The sequence below is a fragment of the Cetorhinus maximus genome, unplaced genomic scaffold, assembly GCF_964194155.1.
Source record: "Cetorhinus maximus unplaced genomic scaffold, sCetMax3.hap1.1 HAP1_SCAFFOLD_214, whole genome shotgun sequence".
In the NCBI taxonomy this organism is placed as follows: Eukaryota; Metazoa; Chordata; class Chondrichthyes; order Lamniformes; family Cetorhinidae; genus Cetorhinus; species Cetorhinus maximus.
In genome coordinates, this window is record NW_027596186.1 from 462,059 (window position 1) to 489,669 (window position 27,611).

The window sequence follows — 27,611 nt, forward strand, 5'->3', positions numbered from 1 at the left end:
GCCGTATTGTCGGAGGGTCAGTACTGAGGAAGCGCTGCACTGTCAGAGGGTCAGTATTGAGGGAGTGCTGCACTGTCAGAGGGTCAGTACTGATGGAGTCCTGCCCTGTCAGAGGGTCAGTACAGAGGGAGAGCTGTATTGTCAGAGGGTCAGTACTGAGGGAGAGCTACACTGTCGGAGGGATAGTACTGAGGGAACGCTGCACTGTCAGTGGGTCAGTACTGAGGGAGTGCTGCATTGTCGGAGGGTCAGTACTGAGGAAGTGATGCACTATTGGAGGGTCAGTACTGAGGGAGAGCGGCACTGTCGGAAGGCAAGTCCTTAAGGAGCTCTGCACTCTTGGATAGTCAGCACCAAGGGAGTGCTGCACTATTGGAGGTTCAGTACCGAGGGAGAGCTGCACTGTCGGAGGGCCCATACTGAGGGAGTGCTGCACTGTCAGACGACCAATACTGAGGGTGTGCTGCACTGTCAGAGGGTCAGTACTGAGGGAGTGCTGCACTGTCAGAGGGTCAGTACTGAGGGAATGCAGCACTGTCAGAGGGTCAGTACTGAGGGAGCGCTGCACTGTCGGATGGTCAGTACTGAGGGTGCGCTGCAGTGTCGGAGCGTCAGTACTGAGGGTGCGCTGCACTGTCGCTGGGTCAGTACTGAGGGATCACTGCACTGTCGGAGGCTCAGTACTGAGGGAGCGCTGCACTGTCGCAGGCTCAGTACTGAGGGAGCGCCAGTGCTGAGGGAGCGCTGCACTGTAGGAGGGTCAGTGCTGAGTGAGTGCAGCACTGTCGGAGGGTCACTACTGAGGCAGTGCTGCTGTGTCGGAGGAGTCAGTACTGAGGCGGTGCTGCACTGTCGGAGGGTCAGTACTGACGGAGCGCTGCACTGTGGGAGGGTCAGTGCTGAGGGAGTGCAGCACTGTCAGAGGCTCAGTACTGAGGGAGCACTGCACTGTCAGAGGGTCAGTACTGAGGGTGCGCTGCACTGTCGGAGGGTCAGTACTGAGGGAGCGCTGCACTGTCGGAGGGTCAGTGCTGAGGGAGTGCTGCACTGTGGGAGGGTTAGTGCTGAGGGAGTGCTGCACTGTTAGAGGGTCAGTACTGAGGGAGCGCTGCATTGTCGGAGGACCAATACTGAGGGAACGCTGCACTGTCAGAGGGTCAGTACTGAGGGAGCGCTGCACTGTCAGAGGTTCAGTATTGAGGGAGTGCAGCACTGTCAGATGGTCAGTATTGAGGGAGTCCTGCACTGTCAGAGGGTCAGTACAGAGGGAGAGCTGCACTGTCAGAAGGTCAGTACTGAGGGAGTGCTGCACTGTCAGATGGTCAGTATTGAGGGAGTGCTGCACTGTAAGAGGGTCAGTACAGAGGGAGAGCTGCACTGTCAGAAGGTCAGTACTGAGGGAGTGCTGCACTGTTGGAGAGTCAGTACTGAGGGAGAGCTGCACTGTCGGAGGGTCAGTACTGAGGGAGTGCTGCACTGACGTAGGGCCAGTACTGAGGGAGTGCTGCACTGTCGGAGGACCAGTACTGAGGGCGTGCTGCACTGTCGGAGGGTCAGTACCGAGTGAGTGCTGCACTGTCGGAGGGTCAGTACTGAGGGAGTGCTGCACTGTCGGAGGGTCAGTACTGAGGGAGTGCTGCACTGTCGGAGGGTCAGTACTGAGGGAGTGCTGCACTGTCGGAGGGTCAGTACTGAGGGAGTGCTGCACTGTCGGAGGGTCAGTACTGAGGGAGTGCTGCACTGTCGGAGGGTCAGTACTGAGGGAGTGCTGCACTGTCGGAGGGTCAGTACTGAGGGAGTGCTGCACTGTCGGAGGGTCAGTACTGAGGGAGTGCTGCACTGTCGGAGGGTCCGTACTGAGGGAGTGCTGCACTGTCGGAGGGTCAGTACTGAGGCAGTGCTGCACTGTCGGAGGGTCAGTACTGAGGGAGTGCTGCACTGTCGGACGGTCAGTACTGAGGGAGTGCTGCACTGTCGGAGGGTCAGTACTGAGGGCGTGCTGCACTGTCGGAGGGTCAGTACCGAGTGAGTGCTGCACTGTCGGAGGGTCAGTACACGAGGGAGTGCTGCACTGTCGGAGGGTCAGTACTGAGGGAGTGCTGCACTGTCGGAGGGTCAGTACTGAGGGAGTGCTGCACTGTCGGAGGGTCAGTACTGAGTGAGTGCTGCACTGTCGGAGGGTCAGTACTGAGGGAGTGCTGCACTGTCGGAGGGTCAGTACTGAGGGAGTGCTGCACTGTCGGAGGGTCAGTACTGAGGGAGTGCTGCACTGTCGGAGGGTCAGTACTGAGGGAGTGCTGCACTGTCGGAGGGTCAGTACTGAGGGAGTCCTGCACTGTCAGAGGGTCAGTGCTGAGGGAGTGCTGCACTGTCGGAGGGTCAGTCATGAGGGTGTGCTGCACTGTCGGAGGGTCAGTACTGAGGGAGTGCTGCACTGTCGGAGGGTCAGTACTGAGGGAGTGCTGCACTGTCGGAGGGTCATTACCGAGGGAGAGCTGCACTGTCGGAGGGCCAATACCGAGGGAGAGCTGCACTGTCGGAGGGCCAATACCGAGGGAGAGCTGCACTGTCGGACGTCCAATAATGACGGAGTGCTGCTCTATCGGAGGGTCAGTACTGAGGGAGTGATGTACTGAGGGAGCTGCGCACGGTCAGAGAATCAGCGCCATGGGAGCTCCACACTGTCGGAGGGTCATCACTGAGGGAGTGCCGCATTGTTGGAGGGTCATTACTGAGGCAGCGCTGCACGTCGGAGTGTTAGTACTGAGGCAGTGCTGCACTGTTGGAGAGTCAGTACTGAGGGAACTCTGCACTGTTGGAGGGTCGGTACTGAGGGAGTGCTGTACTGTCGGAAGGTCAGTACTGAGGGAGTGCTGCACTGTTGGAGGGTCAGTACTGAGGGAGTGCTGTACTGTCGGAAGGTCAGTACTGAGGGAGTGCTGCTCTGTTGGAGGGTCAGTACTGAGGGAGCTCTGTACTGTCGACGGATTGGTACTGAGGGAGCGCAACCAAGTTTATTGCTAAGATAAAAGCAAAATACTGCGGATCCTGGAAATCTGAAACAAAAACAGAAAATGCTGGATAAACTCAGCAGGTCTGACAGCATCTGTGGAGAGAGCAAAACAGAGTTAACGTTTCAAGTTCGTGTGACTCTTCAGAGCTAAAGTGAAGTAAAAATGTCATGAAATTTATACTGTTTAAGGGGATGGAGCAGGTGAAGCCGGATAGAAGGCCAGCGATAGGTGGGGGTAAAGGAGAGATTGACAAAGGTGTCATGAACTAATGGACAAAGGGGGTGTTAATGGTGGTGGGTGAGGACTAAAGGACAAAGGGGGTGTTAATGGTGGTGGGTGAGGACTAAAGGACAAAGGGGATGTTAATGGTGGTGGGTGAGGACTAAAGGACAAAGGGGGTGTTAATGGTGGTGGGTGAGGACTAAAGGACAAAGGGGGTGGTAATGGTGGTGGGTGAGGAGTAAAGGACAAAGCGGGTGGTAATGGTGGTGGGTGAGGACTAAAGGACAAAGGGGGTGTTAATGGTGGCGGGTGAGGACTAAAGGACAAAGGGGGTGTTAATGGTGGCGGGTGAGGACTAAAGGACAAAGGGGGTGTTAATGGTGGTGGGTGAGGACTAAAGGACAAAGGGGGTGTTAATGGTGGCGGGTGAGGACTAAAGGACAAAGGGGGTGTTAATGGTGGCGGGTGAGGACTAAAGGACAAAGGGGGTGTTAATGGTGGTGGGTGAGGACTAAAGGAGGTGCTGATAGTGGCACTAAGGTCAGAAAGCAGAATGTGATAATAGCAGGATAAGGGTAAGCACTCTGGAAAGATCAACATGAACAAGTGACTGATGGCCCCTGTGGGGTGGCGGGAGGGGACGGTGGTGGGGATAAAAGATTGAAAATAGGATAAAAGGTGGGGATAAAACAATGAATAAAAAATGAAAATATAAATAAGTTGATAAAATAAAATTGAGAAATGAATATGGAAAAGGGGGTAAAGAGGGTGAGGATCTTTTACTCCCTTTTTCCACACAGACCATAAACTCATCCCCTTTTTTGCATATTCATTTTTATTTTTTATCCACTTATTTTCATTCATTCATTGTTTACTCCCCACCTTTTATCCTATTTTCAATCTTTTATCCCCACTACCCTCTCCCCCCACCCTACATGGCCCATTTATCACTTACAAAAACAAAATTACCTGGAACAACTCAGCAGGTCTGGCAGCTGGAACTGGAAATTCTCTGGAACTCCAGTTCTGCTGAAGGGTCGTGAGGACTCGAAACGTCAACTCTTCTCCGCCGATGCTGCCAGACCTGCTGAGTTGTTCCAGGTAATTCTGTTTTTGTTTTGGATTGCCAGCATCCGCAGTAGTTTTTTGTTTTTAACCCATTTATCACTTGTTCATGTTGATCTTTCCAGAGTGCTTACCCTTATCCTATTATCACATTCTGCTTTCTGACCTTAGTGCCACTATCAGCACCTCCTTTAGTCCTCACCCGCCACCATTAACACCCGCTTTGTCCTTTAGTCCTTACCAACCACCATTAACACCCCCTTTGTCCTTTAGTCCTCACCCACCACCATTAACACCCCCTTTGTCCTATAGTCCTCACCCACCACCATTAACACCCCCTTTGTCCTTTAGTCCTCACCCACCACCATTAACACCCCCTTTGTCCTTTAGTCCTCACCCGCCACCATTAACACCCCCTTTGTCCTTTAGTCCTCACCCACCACCATTAACACCCCCTTTGTCCTTTAGTCCTCACCCACCACCATTAACACCCCCTTTGTCCTTTAGTCCTTGACATCTTTGTCAATCTCTCCTTTGCCCCCGCCTATCACTGACCTTCTATCCGGCTTCACCTGCTCCATCCCCTTAAACAGTATAAATTTCATCCCATTTCTTATTCCACTCTAGTTCTGAGGAAGAGTCACACGGACTCCAAACGTTGTCTCTGTCCCTCTCTCCACAGAGGCTGAAACCTGCCGAGTTCCAGCATTTTCTGTTTTTTTTCTCCTGAGGAGCTGGGATCCAGCCACGTGACCATGATTTGAAGGGGCGGGGCCGCAAGTGGGTGGGGCCTCGTTAGGCCCCGCCCCTAGTGCTAACGGCGCCGTTTGATGACGTCACATTACAGCTGGATCCAGGATGGAGTCGGCGCGAGAGGCGAGCGGCCCTGATCCCTGTCCCGGTCCCGGTCCCGGGGGCCGCCCGCAGCCTCAGCCCAGCGCCGTCTGCCTCATCGTGCTGGGCATGGCGGGCTCGGGGAAAACCACCCTGGTGCAGGTATGGCGGGGAATGGGGGGAACTCTCAGCTGGGCCGCCTGCGCCGCTTCACCGGCCTTTCCCACAGCTCCGTCTCTCGGAGGCCGTCTGGCCCATCCTGCCTGCTGGGCCCGGTCCCATTCCCAGGTCCCCGGTCCCATTCCCAGGTCCCATTCCCAGGTCCCCGGTCCCATTCCCAGGTCCCATTCCCAGGTCCCCGGTCCCGATCCCAGGTCCCAATCCCAGGTCCCAATCCCGGTCCCAGGTCCCATTCCCATTCCCAGTCCCAGGTCCCATTCCCAGTCTCATTCCCGGTCCCAATCCCAGGTCCCAATCCCAGGTCCCAATTCCTGGTCCCGCTCCCAGGTCCCAATTCCCGGTCCCATTCCCAGGTCCCCGGTCCCAATCCCGGTCCCAATCCCAGGTCCCAATCCCGGTCCCAATCCCAGGTCCCAATCCCGGTCCCAATCCCAGGTCCCAATCCCGGTCCCAATCCCGGTCCCAATCCCGGTCCCATTCCCAGGTCCCAATCCCGGTCCCAATCCCGGTCCCAGTCCCAGGTCCCAGGTCCCAATCCCGGTCCCAATCCCGGTCCCAATCCCGGTCCCAGTCCCAGGTCCCAATCCCGGTCCCAGTCCCAGGTCCCAATCCCGGTCCCAATCCCGGTCCCAATCCCAGGTCCCCGGTCCCGATCCCGGTCCCGATCCCGGTCCCATTCCCAGGTCCCAGTCCCAGGTCCCAATCCCGGTCCCAGTCCCAGGTCCCAATCCCGGTCCCAGGTCCCAATCCCAGGTCCCCGGTCCCAATCCCGGTCCCATTCCCAGGTCCCAGTCCCAGGTCCCAATCCCGGTCCCAATCCCGGTCCCAATCCCGGTCCCAATCCCAGGTCCCAATCCCAGGTCCCAATCCCAGGTCCCAATCCCAGGTCCCAATCCCAGGTCCCAATCCCGGTCCCAGGTCCCATTCCCAGTCCCAGTCCCAGGTCCCATTCCCAGTCTCATTCCCGGTCCCAATTCCAGGTCCCAATCCCAGGTCCCAATTCCCGGTCCCGCTCCCAGGTCCCAATTCCCGGTCCCATTCCCAATCCCATTCCCAGGTCCCAATTCCCGGTCCCATTCCCAGGCCCCTGCCGGAATTCCCCACCTTTCCAAATACCTGCAGATAATTATCCAGTTTCATTTTGAACCTGCCTTTGCCACTGTGAAATGATGCATTTTGGAGGAAGAACAAGGAGCAGCGATTTAAAACCAGAAATTCCATTCTAAAGGGGGAGACCTGGGGCTGTACGTGTGCAAATCATTGAAGGTGGCAGGGCAGGTTGAGAAAGTGGATGAACAGCCATATGGGATCCTGGGCTTTATAAATAGAGGCTTAGAGTTTAAAACCAAGGAAGTGATGGTGAAAACGCTGGTTCAGCCTCATCTGGAATATTGTGTCCAATTCTAGGTACTGCTCTTTAGGAAGAATACAAAGGCTGGAGCGAGGCTCCAGAAGAGATTTACGAGAATGGTTCCAGAGATGAGGGACTTCAGTTATGTTGAAAGATTGGAGACACTGAGGCTGCTCTCCTTGGAGAGAAGGTTGACAGAAGATTGAGAGAGGTTTTCAAAACCATGAGGGGTCTAGAATAATGGATCATAGACAAGTGGCGATTATGATGGAGTGTAATTGCATACTCTCCACTTGCCTGGATGAGTGCAGCTCCAACAACACTCAATAAGATTGACACTGTCCAGGACAAAGCAGCCCACTTTGTTGGCACCCTATCCATAATCATTCACTCCCTCCACCACTGACACACAGTAGCAGCAGTGTGTGTACCATCTACAAGATTCACTGCAGGAATTCACCATGGCTCCTTAGCACCTTCCAAACCCACGACCACTACCAACTAGAAGGGCAAGGGCAGCAGATAGATGGGAACCCCACCACCTGGAAGTTCCCCTCCAAGTCACTCACCATCCTGACTTGGAAATATATCACCATTCCTTTACTGTCACTGGGTCAGAATCCTGGAACTCCCTCCCTAACAGCACTGTGGGTGTACCTACACCACAGGGACTGCAGTGGTTCAACAAGGCAGCTCACCACCACCTTCTCAAGGCAATTAGAGATGAGCAATAAGTGTTGACCCAGCCAGCGAAGCCCACATCCCGAGAATGAATAAAAAGCAAAGTTTTGTGTCATTTGTAGATTTTGAAGTTGTGCTGTACACACCAAGTCTACGTCAGTATTGTCAATCAAGAAAAGCAGTGCTCTTGTACTGGTCCCTGGAGAACCCCACTGTCTACCATCCTTTAGTCCGAAAACAAACGCTCACCACCAATCCGCATTTCTTGATATTCCTTTTATTCCATGAGCCTCAACTTTGTTGTCAGGCATATTTTGTGGCATTTTATTAAACAGCTTTAGGAAAATAACCTCTAAAAGGCATTTGATTATTCTTAATAATCAAATGCCTTTTCAAAGTCTATATGCTCCACACAAACAGCATTATCTTTGTCAACCCTCTCTGTTGCATCCTTGAGAAACACAATCAAGTTGGTTAACCACAATTTACCTTTAACAAACCCTTGCTGGCTTTCCTTAATTAATCCACCCCTTGTCCAAGTGACTGTTAATTTTGTCCCCGATTATTGTTTCTAAAAGGAGGATCAATATTGTGATCCAGTTAGGAATAAACAACGTGAGTAAAACTCAGAGGTATGTTCCATTTTGGGAGTTTGAGTCTTTAGGATTTAAATTAAAATGCAAAAGCTCAAAGATAATATTCCCTGGATTGTTACATGAGCCACTGGTTCAAACCGATGAGAGAATTAGACGTGGTTCAAAGAATGATGTAATTAGAAGGGGTTTTGATTCATGGAGCATTGGCATCACCACTGGGGAAAGAGGGAGCTGTTCCATTGTGTTGTGATCAACTGATCAGTCTGGTTTAATGTCCCTGCAAATCATATAATTAGGGTTCTTGACAGGGCTTCAAACTAATAGAGGGTGGAGTCAAATGAAGAGCAATCAAGAAATCTAAAAAGAATAGGCAGCTGCAGTGCAGTGATTTGGCAAATGGAGAGATAAATGGTTTATTGCTAATTGCCATTACAGACATTTTTATTCTTTCGTGGGATGTGGGTGTTGCTGACAAGGCCAGCATTTGTTGGCCATCCCTAATTGCCCTTGAACTGAGTGGCTTGCTAGGCCAATTCAGAGGGCAGTTAAGAGTCAACCACATTGCAGTAGGTCTGGAGTCACATGTAGGCCAGGCTGGGTAAGACTGGCAGATTTGCTCCCTGAAAGGACCTTAGTGAACCTGATGTGTTTTTACATCAATCAATGATGGTTTCATGGTCACCATTACTGAGACTAGCTTTCAATTTCAGATTTATTAATTGAATTTAAATTCCACCAACTGCCATGGTGGGATTTGAACCCCTGTCCTTAGGGCATTAGCCTGGGCCTCTGGGTTACTAGTCCAGTGAAATTACCACTACCCCACCGTTTACCCCAAACCTGGTTTCAACGAGACTAAGTTATGAAATAAATATTCCAGGGTACACAACTTCTTGAAAAGATGGGACAGAATGGAAAATGATGGGTTGCCCTGATAATAAAGGCTGACATAAAGACATTAGTGAAAAAGGACCATGAAGTACAATCAGTATGGGTGGAGATTAGGAATAGCAAGAGTCAGAAAACTGCTGGGAGTAATTTCTAGGTCCCCTCATTTGTAAAAGTAGTCTGGCAAATTGGCAAAGGCACTCTGGAAGAAGAATTTGTAGAATGACCATAAGACATAGGAGCAGAAATTAGGCAATTCGGCCCATCGAGTCTGCTCCGCCATTCAATCATGGCTGATAAATTTCTCAACCCCATTCTCCCCGTAACCTTTGATCCCCTTACCAATCAAGAACCTATCTATCTCGGTCTTAAATACACTCAATGATCTGGCCTCCACAGCCTTCTGTGCCAATGAATTCCATAGATTCACCACTCTCTGGCTAAAGAAGTTTCTCCTCATCTCCGTTCTAAAAGGTCTTCCCTTTACTCTGAGGCTGTGCCCTCGGGTCCTAGTCTCTCCTACTAATGGAACCATCTTCCCTACGTCCACTCTATCCAGGCCTTTCAGTATTCTGTAAGTTTCAATCAGATCCCCCCTCATCCTTCTAAACTCCATCGAGTATAGACCCAGAGTCCTCAAACGCTCCTCATATGTTAAGCCTTTCATTCCTGGGATCATTCTCGTGAACCTCCTCTGGACCCTCTCCAGGGCCAGCACATCCTTCCTGAGACACGGGGCCCAAAATTGCTCTCAATATTCTAAATGTGGTCTGACCAGAGCCTTATAAAACCTCAGCAGCACATCCCTGCTTTTATATTCTCGTCCTCTCGAAATAAATGCCAATATTGCATTTGCCTTCCTAACTACCCACTCAACCTGCAAGTCAACCTTAAGAGAATCCTGGACTAGGACTCCCAAATCCCTTTGCACTCCAGATTTCTGAACTCTCTCCCCATTTAGAAAATAGTCTATGCCTCTATTCTTCCTACCAAAGTGCATGACCTCACACTTCCCCACGTTGTATTCCATCTGCCACTTCTTTGCCCATTCTCCTAACTTGTCCAAATACTTCTGCAGCCTCCCCGCCTCCTCAATACTACCTGTCCCTCCACCTATCTTTGTATCATCTGCAAACTTAGCCAGGATGCCCTCAGTTCCTTCATCTAGATCATTAATGTATAAAGTGAAAAGTTGTGGTCCCAACACTGACCCCTGCGGAACTCCACTAGTCACCGGCCGCCATCCTGAGAAGGACCCCCTTATCCCCACTCTCTGTCTCCTGCCAGACAGCCAATCTTCTATCCATGCTAGTACCTTGCCTCTGACACCATGGGCTCTTATCTTACTGAGCAGCCTCCTGTGCGGCACCTTGTCAAAGGCCTTCTGGAAGTCCAATTAGATAACATCCATTGGCTCTTCTTTGTCTAACCTACCCGTTATCTCAAAAAATTCTAACAGATTTGTCAGGCATGACCTCCCCTTGATGAAACCATGCTGACTTTGCCTGATTTTACCATGCACTTCCAAGTATTCTGAAATCTCATCCTTAATAATGGACTCTAAAATCTTACCAACGACTGAGGTCAGGCTAATCGGCCTGTAATTTCCCGTCTTTTGCCTCACTCCCTTCTTAAACAGGAGGGTTACATTAGTGATTTTCCAGTCCTCTGGGACCCTCCCTGACTCCAGTGATTCCTGAAAGATCGCCACTAATGCCTCCACTATCTCTTCAGCTATCTCCTTCAGAACTCTGAGGTGTAATCCATCTGGTCCAGGTGATTTATCCACCTTCAGACCTTTCAGTTTTCCTAGCACCTTCTCCTTGGTAATGGCCACCATACTCACCTCTGTCCCCCGACTCTCTTGAACTTTGGGATGTCGAATGCTTTTGTGACAGTTTGCTGGAACATATCATTGTGGAATTAATTAGAGATAAAGCTATTTTGGATTTAGTATTGTGTACTAAGGCCGGTTTAATTAATTGCAAAGTAAAAAACGCTCTGGCAGGTGACGGAGTGCGGGGGGAGAGAGTGCTCATGATCGAATTGAATTCCATATTTAATTTGAAAATAACACACTCCAGTACCAAACAAGAATCTTGAGCTTAAAGCCAATGACATGGGTCTGAAGGGAGAGCTGGTTACAGTTGATTTGGTAAATAGACTAAAAGGTATGGCGATAAATTAACAGTAGGGAACACTTAAACATTTCACAATGTTCAACAAAAATATATTCCATTTAAAAGGAAAAACTCGGCAAGAAAGTTCTGGGGAAGTTGGAGATAGCATTGGATTAATAGAAGAGGTTTATAATGTGGCAAAGAATAGTAAACCTGAGAACTGGGAATATTTTAGAAAGCAGCAAAGGGCAACCAAAAAGTCAATTAAAAAGAAAAAAATAGATTGAGAATAAACTAACCAGAAATATAAAAACAGGTTGTAAGATCTTTTACACATATAAAAAATATACCTAAAGTAAGCATTGGTCCCTTCAAGGCTGATGGAAAATGTCAGAAATGTTGAATAAATACTTTGTATGTCAATACAATAGAAAACATAAATTACTTATAGAAATAGAGGGGTAACCAAGGGGCTACTAAGAGTGAGGAATTAAAGTTAATTAATATCAGAGATAAAGCACTGTAAAAACCCAAGGGAGTAAATACTGACAAATCCCCAGGACCTGATGACCTATATCCTAGAGCTCTGAAAGGGGTAGTTACAAAGAGAGAGAGGATAAGCTGGCTATGATTTTCTAAAATTCCTCTCATTCTGGAACAGTCCCAGGAGATTGGAAGTTAGCAAATATAATACCGCTATTCGAAAAAGGGCGCGAGAAAACAATGAAGTACAGGCCAGTTAGTCTGAATTTAGTCATCGAGAAAATGCCAGAATCAATTAATAAGGCAGCCTTAACAATGCTGTTAGAAAATCATCGTAAGGACAGACAAAATCAACATGGGTTTTCAAAAGAGAGCTCATGTTGATAGATTGAGTTTTTTGAGGATGTAACTAGCAGAGTAGACAAAGAGGAACAAGTAGATATAGTACACTTGGATTTATAAAAGGTTAATATGCAACATAAGGGTTCATACAGTCGGGGGTAATATATTAGCAGGGATGGAGGATTGATTATTGGACAGGAAGCAGAGATTAGGAATAAATGGGGCATTTTCAAGTTGGATGTGACTGGTGAGGCGCTGCGAGGATCAGTGCTGGGGCCCCAGCTATTCACAATTTATATCAATAACTTAAATGAAGAAACCAAGAATAATGGTACTAAGTTTGAAACATAGAAACTAGGAGCAGGAGTAGGCCATTCGGCCCTTCGAGCCTGCTCCGCCATTCATTATGATCATGGCTGATCATCCAACTCAATAGCCTGCTCCCGCTTTCTCCCCATATCCTTTGATCCCTTTCGCCCCAAGAGCTATATCTAACTCCTTGAAAACATACAATGTTTTGGCCTCAACTACTTTATGTAGTAGTGAATTCCACAGGCTCACCACTCTCTAGGTGAAGAAATTTCTCCTCATCTCATTTAGTAAAAGTTAGCTAGGAATCTAAGCTGTGAGGAAGATTTGAAGTTGGTGCAAAGAAGTGTTGACTGGTTGAAATGAATGGGCAGATCGAATATAATGTTAGAGAATGTGAAGTTATTCCCTTTGGCAGTAAAAATAGAAAAGCAGAATATTTTTTAAAGGCGTGAAACTTGTAAATGTTGATGTTAAGCGGGTTTTGGGTGTACTCTTAAAAGGAACGCAAAGTTAGCCTGCAGGTACAGCAAGCAATTGGAAAGGCAGATGGCATGTTGGCCTTTATTGCAAGTGGATTTAGTACAGGAATAAAGAAATCTTGCTATAGTTTAAAGGATTTGGTGAGACAGCACCTGGAGAGCCTTGCTCAGTTTTGGTTCCATTCTTAAGGAAGGATATATTTGCATTGGAGGCGGTACAGTGAAGGTTCTCTATGTTGTTCCCTGGGATGAGGAGGTTGTCCTATGATGAGAGGCTGAGTAAATTGATTTTATACCCTTTTGAGTTTAGAATGTAGAACATGGGAGCACAGTCCCATGAGATGAGGAGAATTTTCTTCACTCAGATGCTTATGAATCTTTGGAATTTTCTGCCGCAGAGGGTTGTGGATGTTTCATTGTTGAATATATTTAAGTCTGGGATACACAAATCTTGGGTGTCTCAGGTAATCAAGAGATATGGGGAGCGGATGGGAAAGTGGAGTTAAGGTCGAAGGTCAGCCATGATCCTATTTCGCGGTGGTGGAGGCTCAAGACAGGATAGTCTATTCTTGTTCCTATTCCTTATGTTCTTTCCCACCACCGAGGTTAAACTGAACGGATTGTAGATGCTGGATGTAACATTTGCAATTCTCCAAGCCGCTGCCTCCACCCCCTAATTAAGGCGGAATGGAAGATTATGGGCATTACCTCAGCTATTTCAGCCCTTACTTTCCTCAGCATCCTTAGATGCATACCCTCCAGCCCTGGTGACTTATCAGCTTTTAAGTACAGCCTGTCTTTCTAATATCTCCTCTTTAGCAATTTTTAGCACTCATTCAATACCTCGGCTAGCCCTTTATCTATGTGCATAGATCCTCTTTCTAGCCCTTTGTTATGACATGGCAGAAGATGTGTGCCAAGTGGACCAAATCCACAAGGGAAACTTGCTATCACAACGGTTTTGCAATTTGTATTTATTACGAGAAGATGTGAACACTGGACTCAGAAGTAATGAGTCCACCAGGACCTTTAGAGATTTGAAAAAAATTAAGTTAAAATATTAATTAACAAAATAAAAGATTTCAAGCACATTACATACAACTACAATTACTACTGTAACAAATCGTAAAATTCCTAATTGACCTGACTCCTAGTTATACACCCCCTTTTAAGGCAACAGTCCAAAATAGAATTTAATTTAAAACAGAACCAGCAAGTTAATTCAATATCCACTTGACAGTGGAGTTCCAAATGGTTTTCCCAAACTTCAGTTACTTTACTTAGCAGACTTATGCACAAATGGCTGGAGGCTTCTTGAAGGCTGTTTCACACGTTCCGGTTAGATCTTAGACTCATAGACGTGGCCTTCTCCACATAGCCTTTCATTCTCCTTTATATGTTTCTCTCTTTTTAATATGTAAATTCTATTGTTCCAGATGTCTTTGAAACTATCTTCCTCATATAAAAACTTTCATGCTGCCAATATTGTCAGTAACCTTAGGGAAAAATAAACACACTCCTTAGCCTTGCTTATCTGGCTAGTTTTAAACAGACTAACATCCCTTTGAAATCCAACAATCCCTTCATTTATCTAAAAATGTAAATTCCCTCCACATCTTACATGCTAAGCCAGCTTCCATGTTTACTCATTAACATGTCAAGCACATTTTTACACCTAGCTTCTTTTGATGATTTCAAGCTTGCAGTCTATTTGACTCCAAATGTAATTGAATCACCTATAGTACCACCTATACTTACCCCCCATAAACCTACTTCACAAAAAAACAGAAAAATATTATGAAAATTATTATACTTTCGTCACACCTTAATCAGCCCACCACTTCTCTTAGTAACTTTTTATAAGGCATATGGCTGTAGAAGACTTTTGGCTTTCCCTCTATATTAGTTGCCATGCTCTTCTCATACACTCTTACTTTTTTGCTACCCTGCTGAAATTTCTATATTCAACACGGCTTTCACTTGTATTGTCCACCAGATTTCGGTTTCATCGTACACGCTATCTTTTGTCAGGAAAGTAGGCTTTGCTTGTTCTAACTTTCCCTTTTTTGGAAATGTATCTCAACGGTGCCCAAACCATCTCCTTTTTAAAGGCATCCCATTGTTCTGTTACACTTCTACTTGCCAATCTTTGATTTCAGTTCACCTGGATATAAAAGGTGTGTGAATGAGGGGAGAGTTTTTTTTATTCGTTGACGGAATGTGGGTTTCGCTAGCTGGGCCAGCATTTATTGCCCATCCCTAGTTGAGGTGGTGGTGGTGAGCTGCCTTCTTGAACCGCTGCAGTCCCTGTGGTGTAAGTACACCCCCAGTGCTGTTAGGGAGGGAGTTCCAGGATTTTGACCCAGCAACAGTGAAGGAACGGCGATATATTTCCATGTCAGGGTGGTGAGTGGCTTGGAGGGGAACTTCCAGGTGGTGGTGTTCCCATCTATCTGCTGCCCTTGTCCTTTTAGGTGGTAGCAGTTGTGGGTTTGGAAGGTGCTGTCTAAGGAGGGCAGTACATGGTAATCATTAGGAGGTTTCCTTGCCCATGTTTGACCTGATGCCATCAGACTTCATGGGGTCCGGAGTCGATTGCAAAACTCCCAGGGCAACTCCCTCCCTCCCACTTCTGCCGCCACTTCTGCTGGGTCTGTCCTGCCGGTGGGACAGGACATACCCAGGGTTGGTGATGGTGGTGTCTGGGACATTATCTGTAAGGTATGATTCCGTGAGGATGACTATGTCAAGCTGTCGCTTGACTCGTCTGTGAGACAGCTCTCCCAAGTGGAGGGGGCAGGGGGTGGTGTAGGGAGGAGAGGGGGTGGGGGATTGCTTGTGGGGGAAGAGGAACGAAATGGGGAAGTGAGAGAGGGGTTGAGGGAGGAAGAAAGGAGGAAAGGGTTGGGGTTGAAAGGGGAGGGGAGTGAGATTTCGCAGGGATGAATGGAGAAAGGAGGGAAGGATGGGACAGAGCTGGAAAAGGCATGGGCAAGGATAGGAGGGAGGGTAGCTGAAGGAAGGGGACGGGGGGAGGGGAGAGAGGGAGGTGCGAAGGGAAAGAGGAGAGGGTGAGGGGCACAGAGGAGGAGGGAGAAATGTTGAGGGGTGGGGGGTACAGGTTATGGGAAGGAGGGGTATGGGGGCAGAGGAAGAAAAGTAGGAGGTGGTGGTGGGGAGGGAGACAGTGGGAAAAGGAGAGGAGGAGGAGGTGGTGTAGGGTAAGTTAAGTGGGGGAGAGGTGACAAGGAAAGACAGCAGGGATACAGAGAAAAGGACATTGAGTGATGTGAGAGGGGGCCTTGGGGACAAGAGAGGGTGTGAAAAATAGAGAGAGCTGAATGCGCAGTAAGGGGTGGATAATGAGAGCTAGGGGGTAAGAGTGGAGAGAAATGAGGGAGCTAGGGGGTAAGAGTGGAGAGAAATGAGGGAGCTAGGGGGTAAGAGTGGAGAGAAATGAGGGAGCTAGGGTGATTAAGAGGATTAACAAAAAATGGAGTTAGAGAAAGAGAGAGAGAATGGAAGTGGGATGTGGGGTGCTGTGGTATGTGCATCATCTAAAGGTCACCATGTGATTCTTTTTCCCATTTATCTTTCCTCACAGAGACTGACCGGCCATCTCCACAGTAAGGGAGCTCCTCCTTACCTTATAAACCTGGACCCAGCGGTACATGAGATTCCATTCCCAGCCAACATAGGTGAGGGGCTAAATGGGGGTCAGGGAGCAGGTTTTGGACCTGGCTGAGGTGTGGGAGCAGGACAGGTGGGTGGGATGGGAATCAAAGTGGGGTATCAGTGGGGGAGAGTGGTTGGGATGCTGGTCGGACGGGTCGCAGTATTAGGGTGGTGCAAGAGTTATGGGTCAGGACTGGCCTGTGTCTCCACTTTCCCATGGGGCCAGATCTATGGGGGTCAGTTGGTATGAACCACAACCTGACAGAGCTCTCTGTTTTGCAGATATTCGGGACACGGTGAACTACAAGGAAGTGATGAAGCAGTATCCTTCTCATGGAGGGGCTGAAGGGCTATCTATGAGCGAGAAGTGTGAAGCATAATGCTGAATGAGCTTATGTGCATGAAAGGACGTGTGTTACATATAGTGTACAGAAACAGGCCATTCAGCTCAACATGTCCATGTTGCTGTTTATGCTCCATAAGAGCCTCCTTCCACCCTCTTTGTCTATCCTCAGTCTAACTCCATTCTATTCATTCCTCCCTTAGGCTTATCTAGCGTCCCCTTAAATGCATATAATCTTTTTGTCTTAAACACTCTTATCTCACAGTGGGTGAAGAAGCTTTTCCAGGAATGTGAAAATATGATGACGTGGCACTAACAGAGACCTGGCTCAAGGAAGGGCAGAACTGGGTGTTGTACAAGGTGTTCAGAAAAGATAGGAAAGGAGGAGGGGTGGCGGTATTGGTTAAGGAGAGCATTGCAGTGCTGGAGAAAGAGGATCAAAGACAGTATCAATTTGGCTCGAGCTAAGGAGCAAAAAGGGTGCAATTACATTGCTCGGTGTCGTCTATAGACCACCGACTAATGAGAAGGGTGTTGAAGAAATTGCAGAGATGCACAAGTATTTTAGAGTAGTTATAATGGGTGACTTTAATTACCCGAATGTAGACTGGGACAGTAGTAGTGTAAGGGGTGGAGATGGGCAAAAGTTCCTAGATTGTGTCAGGAAAATTTTCTACAGCAGTTTGTGGCCAGTCCAACAAGAAAAGATGCTCTGTTGGACTTGGTTCTTTGAAATGAGATGGGCCAAGTAGGTCAAGTGTCAGTGGGGGGGCATTTAGGAGACAGTGATCATTGTATGTTTTAGAATGATGATAGAAAAGGACGATAGGCAATCAGAGTAAAAATAATTAACCGACTCCGATGGGGCAAGAACGGAGCTGGGTCAGATAGACTGGAATGAAAGGTTGGCAGGAAAAACTGTAGCTGAACAATGGGCTACCTTCAAAAAAAGAATTGGTTTGGTCACAATCAAGATATATTCCATCGAAAGGGAAAGGTAGGGCAAACAAACCCAGAGCTCCCTGGGTGAAAAAGGAGATTGAAATTAAGATAAAGAAGAAAAAGTGCACTTACGACAGGCGTCAGGTAGAAAATAGAATTGAGAACTAAGGAATACAGAAGGTTCAGAGGGGAGGTGAAAAAGCATATTAGAGAAGTGAAGAGGGATTATGAGAAAAGACTGGCAGCCAACATAAAGGGGAATCCCAAAGTCTTCTATAGACATATAAATAGTAAATGGAGGAGGAGGGCCGATTAGGAACCTCAAAGAGAATTTACCCAGGGACGAAGGGGCCATGGCTGAGGTATTAAATGAATACTTTGCATCTGTCTTTACCAAGGAGGTAGATGCTACCCAGGCCATGGTGACAGAGGAGGAAACTCTGTCACTTGAAGGGTTCAAAATTGATAAGGAGGAAGTGTTGAATAGACTGCCTGTACTTAGTTGACAAGGCACTGGGACCGGATGAGATGCATCCAAGGATATTGAAGGAAGTGAGTGTAGAAATTGCAGGGGCACTGGACATAATCTTTGAGTCTTCCCTAGATTCAGGGGTGGTGCCAGAGGACTGGAGAATTGTAAACATTATGCCCTTGTTCAAAAAAGGTTGTGAGGATAAGCCCAGCAATTACAGACCAGTCAGTTTAACTTCAATCGTGGGCAAGATTCTCGAAACAATTATTCGGGATAGAATTAGTAGACACATGGAAAAATATGGGTTGATAAGGAAGAGCCAGCATGGATTTCTTAAGGGGAAATTGCATTTAACTAACTTGCTGGAGTTTTTTGAAGAGGTAACAGAAAAGGTCGATGAGGGTAATGCTGTTGTGGTGTACATGGAATTTAAAAAGGCATTTGATACAGTGCCACACAACAGACTTGTGAGAAACTTATTGCTCATGGAATAAAAGGGACAGTAGCAACGTGGATACATAATTAGCTGAATAACAGGAAGCAGAGAGTAATGGTCAATGGATGTTTTTCAGACTGGAGGAAGGTTTGTAGTGGAGTTCCCCAGGGGTCAGTATTGGGACCCTTGCTTTTCCTGATGTATATTAATGATCTAGATTTTGGTGTGAAGGGGAGAATTTCAAAGTTTATGGATGATACGAAGCTTGGGAGTGTTGTGACCTGTGAGGAGGATGGTGTGGAACTTCAAGAGGACATAGACAAGTTGGTGGAGTGGGCAGATAGGTGGCAGATGAAGTTCAATGCGGAGAAGTGTGAGGTGGTACAATTTGGTAAGAAGAACATGGACAGACAATATAATATAAGGGGTGAAATTTTGAAGGGGGTGCAGGAGCAGAAAGACCTGGTGTATATGTGCATGGATCATTGAAGGTGGCAGGACAGGTGGAGAGAGCAGTTAATAAAGCATATAGTATCCTGGGCTTTATTAATAGGGGCATAGAGTACAAGAGCAAGGAGGTTATGCTGAATTTATATAAGACACTTGTTCGACCTCAGCTGGAGTATTGTGTACAGTTCTGGGCACCACATTGTAGGAAGGATGTGAACACATTGGAGAGAGTACAGAAGAGGTTTACAAGAATGGGTCCAGGGATGAGAAACTTCAGTCAGGAAGATAGATTGGAGAGGTTGGGACTGTCCTCCTTGGAGAGAAGGTGGCTAAGAGGAGATTTGATAGAGATGTTCAAAATCATGAGGGGGCTGGACAGAGTTGATAGGCAGAAGCTGTTCCTGCTCATAAAAGGATCAAGAACGACGGGGCACAGATTTAAAATGATTTGCAAAAGAAGCAAATCTGATGTGAGAAAAACCTTTTTCATACGAGTGGTTTGGGTCTGGGATGCACTGCCTGGAAGTGTGGTGGAGGCAGGTTCAATCGAGGCATTCTAGAGGGCATTAGATGATTATTTGAATGGAAACAATGTGCAGGGGTACAGGGAAAAGGCAGGGCAATGGCACTAGGTCATAATGCTCATTTGGAGAGGCAGTGCAGATACGATGGGCTGAATGGCCTCCTGTGCCATTAAAATTCTGTGATCCTGCGAATTCCTTATTGGATTTATCAGTGACACTTACATTCACATTTCCCACAAGTGGAAGCATCACCCCTATGTCTCCCCTATATAATTCTTAAATAATATTAAAGATCTCTATTAGGTCATGACCCAGCCATTTCCTTTCTAGAGAAAATACCGCTAAGCTGTTCAATGTTTCTGATAGGTATAATCTCTCGGTTCTAGCATTATTCTAGTAAATGTTTTTGTACCTTCTCCAGCGCGTGTATGTCCTGTTATGAATATGGAGATCAAAAGTGTTCACTCTACTCCCAAGTGTGGTCTAACAAGACCAGAACTCTGCACAATTCACTCCGGGTGTTCTAAACAGGTTTAATACGTGTTTAACATCATTTTAATAAAAGCCTCTGCTTTTCAATTTTACCTTTCTAGAAATGAACTCCAGTGCTTTGTTTATCCTATTTGTGACTGACCGGCCGGTGCCTGCTCCCCTCCCCTCCCCTCCCCTCCCCCTCCCCCTCCCCTCCCTCCCCTCCCCCTCCCCTCCCCCTCCCCCTCCCCTCCCTCCCCTCCCCCTCCCCTCCCCTCCTCTCCCCTCCCCCTCTCCTCCCCTCCCCCTCCCCTCCCCCTCCCCCTCCCCTCCCAGCCCGGCCGGCGCCAGCTCCACTCCCCCTCCCCTCCCCCCCCCTCCGCTCCCCCCCTCCCCTCCACTCCCCTCCCCCCCCCTCCGCTCCCCCCCTCCGCTCCCCCCCTCCCCTCCCCTCCCCCCCTTCCCCTCCCCTCCTCCCCTTCCCCTCCCCTCCCTTCCTCTCCCCTCCCCTCCCCTCCCACCCCTCCCCCTCCCCTTCCCTCCCAACCTGGCCCGGCCGGCGCCAGCTCCCCTCCCCCCGCCCCCCCTCCCAGCCCGGCCGGCGCCAGCTCCCCTCCCCTCCCCTCCCCTCCCCCCCCTCCCCTCCCCCCCTCCCCTCCCCCCCTTCCCCTCCACCCCCTCCCCTCCCCTCCTCCCCTTCCCCTCCCCTCCTCCCCTTCCCCTCCCCTCCTCCCCTTCCCCTCCCCTCCTCCCCTCCCTCCCCCCTCCCCTCCCCCTCCCCTCCTCCCCTTCCCCTCCCCTCCTCCACTTCCCCTCCCCTCCTCCCCTTCCCCTCCCCTTCCCCTCCCCTCCCTTCCTCTCCCCTCCCCTCCCCTCCCATCCCCACCCATCCCCTCCCCTTCCCCCCCAACCCGGCCCGGCCGATGCCAGCTCCCCTCCCCTCCCCACCCCTCCCCTCCCCACCCCTCCCCACCCCTCCCCTCCCCACCCCTCCCCTCCCCACCCCTCCCCACCCCTCCCCACCCCTCCCCCTCCCCACCCCTCCCCACCCCTCCCCTCCCCTCCCCACCCCTCCCCTCCTAACCCGGCCCGGCCGGTGCCTGTTTTGAGTCTGTCAGATGATTTCTTTCCCTGAACCACTGCTCCAGATACGGTCTTGGACCCAATGGTGGCATCGTCACAGCTTTGAACTTATTTGCCACGCGGTTTGATCAGGTGAGAGATAAGGGGAGGGTTGATTGAGGGGAGGGGAATAGGTTCATTTTTTTTTGAACTTTTAAACATGATTTCTTCGCTTCCTCCCACTCCCCTCCGATACCATCCTCGCCGAAGGCCTTGGTCACGTTGGCCCTCCCCCCCCCCCCCACTGCCCTGTCACGTTGCCCCTCCCCCTCCCCCCCACCGCCCTCAGTCACGTTGCCCCCCTCCCCCCCACTGCCCTCAGTCACGTTGCCCCCCCACCCCCCCACCGCCCTCAGTCACGTTGCCCCTCCCCCTCCCCCCACCGCCCTCAGTCACGTTGCCCCTCCCCCTCCCCCCACCGCCCTCAGTCACGTTGCCCCTCCCCCTCCCCCCACCGCCCTCAGTCACGTTGCCCCTCCCCCTCCCCCTCCCCCTCCCCCTCCCCCCACCGCCCTCAGTCACGTTGCCCCTCCCCCTCCCCCACCGCCCTCAGTCACGTTGCCCCTCCCCCTCCCCCCACTGCCCTCAGTCACGTTGCCCCTCCCCCTCCCCCACCGCCCTCAGTCACGTTGCCCCTCCCCCTCCCCCCACCGCCCTCAGTCACGTTGCCCCTCCCCCTCCCCCACCGCCCTCAGTCACGTTGCCCCTCCCCCTCCCCCCACTGCCCTCAGTCACGTTGCCCCTCCCCCTCCCCCCACTGCCCTCAGTCACGTTGCCCCCCCACCCCCCCCACTGCCCTCAGTCACGTTGCCCCCCCACCCCCCCACTGCCCTCAGTCACGTTGCCCCCCCACCCCCCCCACTGCCCCCAGTCACGTTGCCCCCTCCCCCTCCCACTGCCCCCAGTCACGTTGCCCCCCTCCCCCTCCCACTGCCCTCAGTCACGTTGCCCCTCCCCCTCCCCCTCCCCCTCCCCCCCCTGCCCTCAGTCACGTTGCCCCTCCCCCTCCCCCCCCGCCCTCAGTCACGTTGCCCCCTCCCCCTCCCACTGCCCTCAGTCACGTTGCCCCTCCCCCTCCCCCTCCCCCCCCCCTGCCCTCAGTCACGTTGCCCCTCCCCCTCCCCCTCCCCCTCCCCCCCCGCCCTCAGTCACGTTGCCCCTCCCCCTCCCCCTCCCCCCCCTGCCCTCAGTCACATTGCCCCCCTCCCCCCCCACTGCCCTCAGTCACGTTGCCCCCTCCCCCCCCACTGCCCTCAGTCACATTGCCCCCCTCCCCCCCCCACTGCCCTCAGTCACATTGCCCCCTCCCCCCCCCACTGCCCTCAGTCACGTTGCCCCTCCCCTCCCCCCCACTGCCCCCAGTCACGTTGCCCCTCCCCCTCCCCCTCCCCCTCCCCCCCTGCCCTCAGTCACGTTGCCCCTCCCCCTCCCCCTCCCCCTCCCCCCCCTGCCCTCAGTCACATTGCCCCCCTCCCCCCCCACTGCCCTCAGTCACGTTGCCCCCCTCCCCCCCACTGCCCTCAGTCACATTGCCCCCCTCCCCCCCCCACTGCCCTCAGTCACGTTGCCCCTCCCCCTCCCCCCCACTGCCCCCAGTCACTTTGTCCCCCTCCCCCCACCGCCCTCAGTCACGTTGCTCCTCCCCCACTGCCCTCAGTCACGTTGCTCCTCCCCCACTGCCCTCAGTCACGTTGCCCCTCCCCCTCCCCCCCCTGCCCTCAGTCACGTTGCCCCTCCCCCTCCCCCCCCCCCCCCCCCCACTACCCTCAGTCACGCTGTGCATGCTCCCACCCCCCAACACTCCCAGTCACCTCGCTCCCCTCCACTTCCTCATGACTCATTGACATTCTAGCCTTTGATTTTCCTGTATTCATCCTCTGGTGTTTTAACTTTGAGGAATGTGTCATTTTATACAATGTTTGTAATTTTCGTTGTTGATGCCATTCCTCTTCACTTCGTCTCACACAGGTTATGAAATTTATTGAGAAGAGGCAGCAAGACTGTCGGTGAGTGAATTTTCAGCACAAGTGGAGGCCATTTGAAACATCAGCTGGTGCTCTACTGCACCCTTTCCTATTTCCTTATGAACTGATTTTCCAATCTCTGCCTCCACTGTCCCGAAGCTTAAAACATTCTCAATTGCAATAACCCAAATTCTTTAGGTTGTTGGGAAGAACTGGATCATAGCACTGTAGTGTGACCATCATGTTCAGACAGAATCCACCTAGAGAGAACTGAAATGGCCAAATAAGTAATGGAATATGATGTACCGAGCACAATACAGTTAGGTTGAATGAAAGAACAATGAGGGAGACCAGAGTCAAAGATAAGGTCCTAGGCTACAAAAAGACAACGTTCAGTGAGACAAGGGATCTGGGACAAGTGATCTGGGTTGAAAAGTTAAACAGGTCAATAGATCAACAGTGGGTAAGCTTCAAATGCAGTGGAGACAATATGTTTATAAAGTAACAGGAAAAAGATCTATCAATAAATAGAGTTCTGTGAATAAATAGGGGGATTGAACTAAACTGAAACAGAAAGGAGGGTGTGATAAAGGTCAGGCAATGCACAAGGAATCTTGAGAAATGCAGAAAGCTGTAATGACAAGATGCATAGAGAAGAAAGTTTTGGGACTTACTTAAGAGTTTCTTCAGCAGCGGACATATTGAAGCCTTCACACTGAGATTCCACTCAATGGACCCTCGTACTGCCTGACACAGTACTTCTAATGTTCTTAGTTCTTGTTTGAGAATACCATCATCCACATTATTTAGCTATCGTATATTTGTAAAGATTAATGGGGAATATGTCAAAAAGGCTAAGGGACAATTTCAAAGAAAATAGTGTGGGCTTTTCTCAGCATATTTGTTTTGGATGGATTCTGGGCGACTGGGAGAGAGAAAGTCATCAGGATCACTTTGGAATTAGTACAGGGTTATGGCAGTAGTGGGGCACTGACTTCAGTTTGGGATTGATAGAGGGCTGTGGGGAGAGGACATAAGGACATTAATAGGAGCAGGAGAAGACCCTATGGCCTCCATTCAATAAGATCATGGCTGAACTTTTATATCAGCTTCACTTTCCAGCTAAAGTACTATTTGCCTCCCTAATTGCTGCACCTACAGTGGGCTGAGTTTTGGATTAATACAGGGCTGTAGGGAGTTGGATTAGCTTAGGTGAAGACACCTTAAAAGAACTAAGATCTCCCCAACACCTACTTTTCTGCATCCATTTTGTTAGTCCTGCTATGTTTCAGCATTAACCGCTCTTCCTTTCACATTTCTTAACAATAACTTCAATGTTACACATCCTGATTACGTAGGATATGTGGCATAGAAACAGGGCATTCTGCCCAGTCAGTCCATGCTGATGTTTATGCTCCATTTGAGCTTCCTCTCATCTCTCCTCGACTAAATCTACCATCAGAACCCTCTATTCCCTTCTCCCTGGTATGCTTCTCTAGCTTTCCCTTAAATGTATCTGTACTATTTGCTTCAACCACTCACTGTGGTAGCGAGTTCCACATTCTTACCATTCTTAGATAAGGAAGTTTCTTCTGAGCTCCTTATTGAATTTCTTGGCGATTAGCTTATAGAACCATAGAAAAGTTACAGCACAGAAGGAGGCCATTCGGCCCATCTTGTCCATGCCAGCCCGAGGACACCCAGGTGCCCTTTCTAATCCCACCTTCCTGCACCCAGCCCATAGCCCTGCAGCTTACAGCACTTTAGGTGCAGATCCAGGTACTTTTTAAAAGAGTTTAAAGTTTCTGCCTCTACCACCAACTTGGGCAGCGAATTCCAGACACCCACTACCCTCTGCGTAAAAAAGTTCTTCCTCATGTCCCCCCTACACCTTCTGCAACTTATCTTGAATGTATGTCCCCTGGTTCTAGAATTCTCCATCAAGGGAAACAATTTTATCCTGTTCACTCCATCTATTCCCCTCATAATTTTGTACACCTCAATAAAGTCACCTTTCAGCCTTCTTTGTTCCAGGGAAAATAGCCCCAACCTATCCAATCTCTCCTCGTAGCTACACTTTTCTAACCCTGGCAACATTCTTGTAAACCTCCTCTGCACTCTCTCCAGAGCTATTACGTCCTTCCTGTAATGTGGTGACCAGAACTGCGCACAATACTCCAGTTGTGGCCTCACCAGTGTTTTATACAATTCCAACATTATATCCTTACTTTTATATTCTATACCTCTGCCAATGAAGGAGAGCATTCCATATGCCTTCTTTACAACCTTGTCTACTTGAACTGCTGCCTTCAGGGACCTGTGTACTTGTACGCCAAGATCTCTCACTTCATCTACCCTTCTTAGTATATTCCCATTTATTGTGTAATCTGTAACTGTTTGACCTCCCTAAATGTAAGACCTCACACTTCTCTATGTTAAAATCCATCTGCCACTTTACCGCCCACTCCACCAACCCATCTATATCATTTTGGAGATTATGTCTATCCTCTGCACTATCCTCTACTCGGCCAATCTTTATCTCATCTGCAAATTTCCCAATCGTGCCCCCCGCGTTCACGTCCAAATCGTTAATATATAACACAAACAGCAAGGGTCCCAACACCGAGCCCTGTGGAACACCACTTGAGACAACTTTCCATTTGCAAGGGCATCCATCGACCATTACCCTTTGTTTCCTGTTACAAAGCCAACCTTTTATCCAGTTTGCCACATTATCCTGAATCCCATAGGCTTTTACTTTCCTGACCAATCTGCCATGTGGGACCTTGTCAAATGCCTTGCTAAAATCCATGTACACAACATCCACTGCACTACCTTCATCAACCCTTCTTGTCACCTCCTCAAAGAATTCAATCAAATTTGTGAGGCAAGACCTTCCTTTAACAAATCCATGCTGACCATCCCTGACTAGTCCATGCCTTTCCACATGACAGTTAATCCTATCTCTCAGGACTCAGGATTGATTCTACTAATTTGCTCACCACCGATGTAAGACTAACTGGTCTATAATTGTTTGGCATTTCCTTTTATCCCTTTTTAAACAATGGAGCTTATATCGAAGGCCTTTCAAAACAGGATCACAGAATTGTTACAGCGTAAGAGGAGGCCATTTGGCCCATTGTGTCTGCACTGGCTCTCTGAATGAGCAATTCACTTAGTGCCACTCCCCTACCTTCTTCCTATAACCCTGCACATTCTTTCCTTTCAGATAACAGTCTCATTTCTTTTTGAAGGTCTCAATTGAACCTGTCTACACCGCACTCCCAGGCAGTGCATTCCAGACCTTAACCACTCGCTGTGTGATAAAGCTTTTTTTCTCATATCGCTTTTGCTTCTTTTGCCAGTAACTTTAAATCTGTGCTCTCTCGTTCTCAATCCTTTCAGAAGTGGGAACAGTTTCTCCCTATCTACCCTGTCCAGACCCCTCACGATTTTGAATACCTCTATCAAATCTCCTCTCAGCCTTCTCTTCCCCAAGGAAAACAGTCCCAGCTTCTCCAATCTATCTAATCTATCATAACTGAAGTTCCTTATAGAGTCATAGAAAGTTTATGGCACAGAAAGAGGCCTCTTGGCCCATCATGTCTGTGCTGGCCAATAAAGGAGCCACCCAGCCTAATTTCACAATGCAGCATTTGTTCTGTAGCCCTGCAGGTTACTGCACTTCAGGTGCACATTGAGACATCTTTTGAATGAGTTGAGGGTTTCTGTTTCTAAGACCCTTTAAGGCAAAGCGTTCCAGATGCCCACCAACCTCTGGATTGAAAAGCTTATCCTCGAGTCCCCCCTAATCCTTCCACCAATCACTTTAAAACTATGCCCCTAGTCACTGACCTCTCTGCTAAAGTAAATAGGCCCTTCCCATCCACTCTACCCAGGCCCCACACAATTTTGTACATCTCAATCAAACCTCCTCTTGGCCTCCTCTGTTCCAAGGAGAACCTCAGCCTATCCGAACTTTCCTCATGGCTGCAATTTTCCAATCCTGGCAACGTCCTCGTAAATCTCCTCTTTACCCTCTCTAGTGCAACTACATTCTTTCTGTAATGAGGTGACCAGATCTGCACACGGTTCTCAAGTTATGGCCTGACTAATATTTGATACAGTGCCACATAAGCCTTGCCAAAATCCACGTTGACCACATCATGATTGTGCACATCAACTGCACCACCCTCATCAATCCTCCTTGTTCCTTCCTCAAAAAAATTCAATCAAATTAGTCAGACATGACCTTCCCTTAACAAATCCACGCTGACTGTCCTTAATTAATTTGTACCTTTCTAAGTGGCAGTTTATCCTGCCCCTCAAAATGGATTCCAATAATTTGCCCAACACCAAGGTCAGACTGACTGGCCTATAGGTCTATCCCTCACTCCCTTTTTAAACAAGGGTATGAGGTTATTGCATGACTCTTAGCTATTCTCTCTGCTCGCTGCTCAAAAAATTAATTAAGTTTGGCCAAGCAAGATTTGCCTTTTGAAATCCATGCTAAATGTTTGTTACATTTTTCTTTCTAGCTTTTCTTCTATTCTTTCCTTTAGTAGGGAATTCTATTATTTTGCCTATAACCACTCGTGTTGCTACTGCTTATTAGCAGAGCGAATTGGCTAGCTTCACCTGTTGC

At 49.2% G+C, this 27,611-nt stretch overlaps 1 protein-coding gene across 1 annotated transcript in view; it reads left to right on the top strand.

Moving 5' to 3' along the window:
* Positions 1 to 5,126: 5,126 nt before the first annotated feature.
* Positions 5,127 to 27,611, top strand: part of gpn1 (GPN-loop GTPase 1) — a 71,340-nt gene continuing 48,855 nt past the window's right edge. The window contains exons 1-5 of the mRNA XM_078535030.1: positions 5,127 to 5,297; positions 16,172 to 16,265; positions 16,525 to 16,564; positions 21,029 to 21,095; positions 22,971 to 23,008. Coding sequence (XP_078391156.1) covers positions 5,160 to 5,297; positions 16,172 to 16,265; positions 16,525 to 16,564; positions 21,029 to 21,095; positions 22,971 to 23,008 — 377 coding nt within the window. The 5' untranslated portion in view covers positions 5,127 to 5,159. The remainder of the gene's footprint in view (positions 5,298 to 16,171; positions 16,266 to 16,524; positions 16,565 to 21,028; positions 21,096 to 22,970; positions 23,009 to 27,611) is intronic.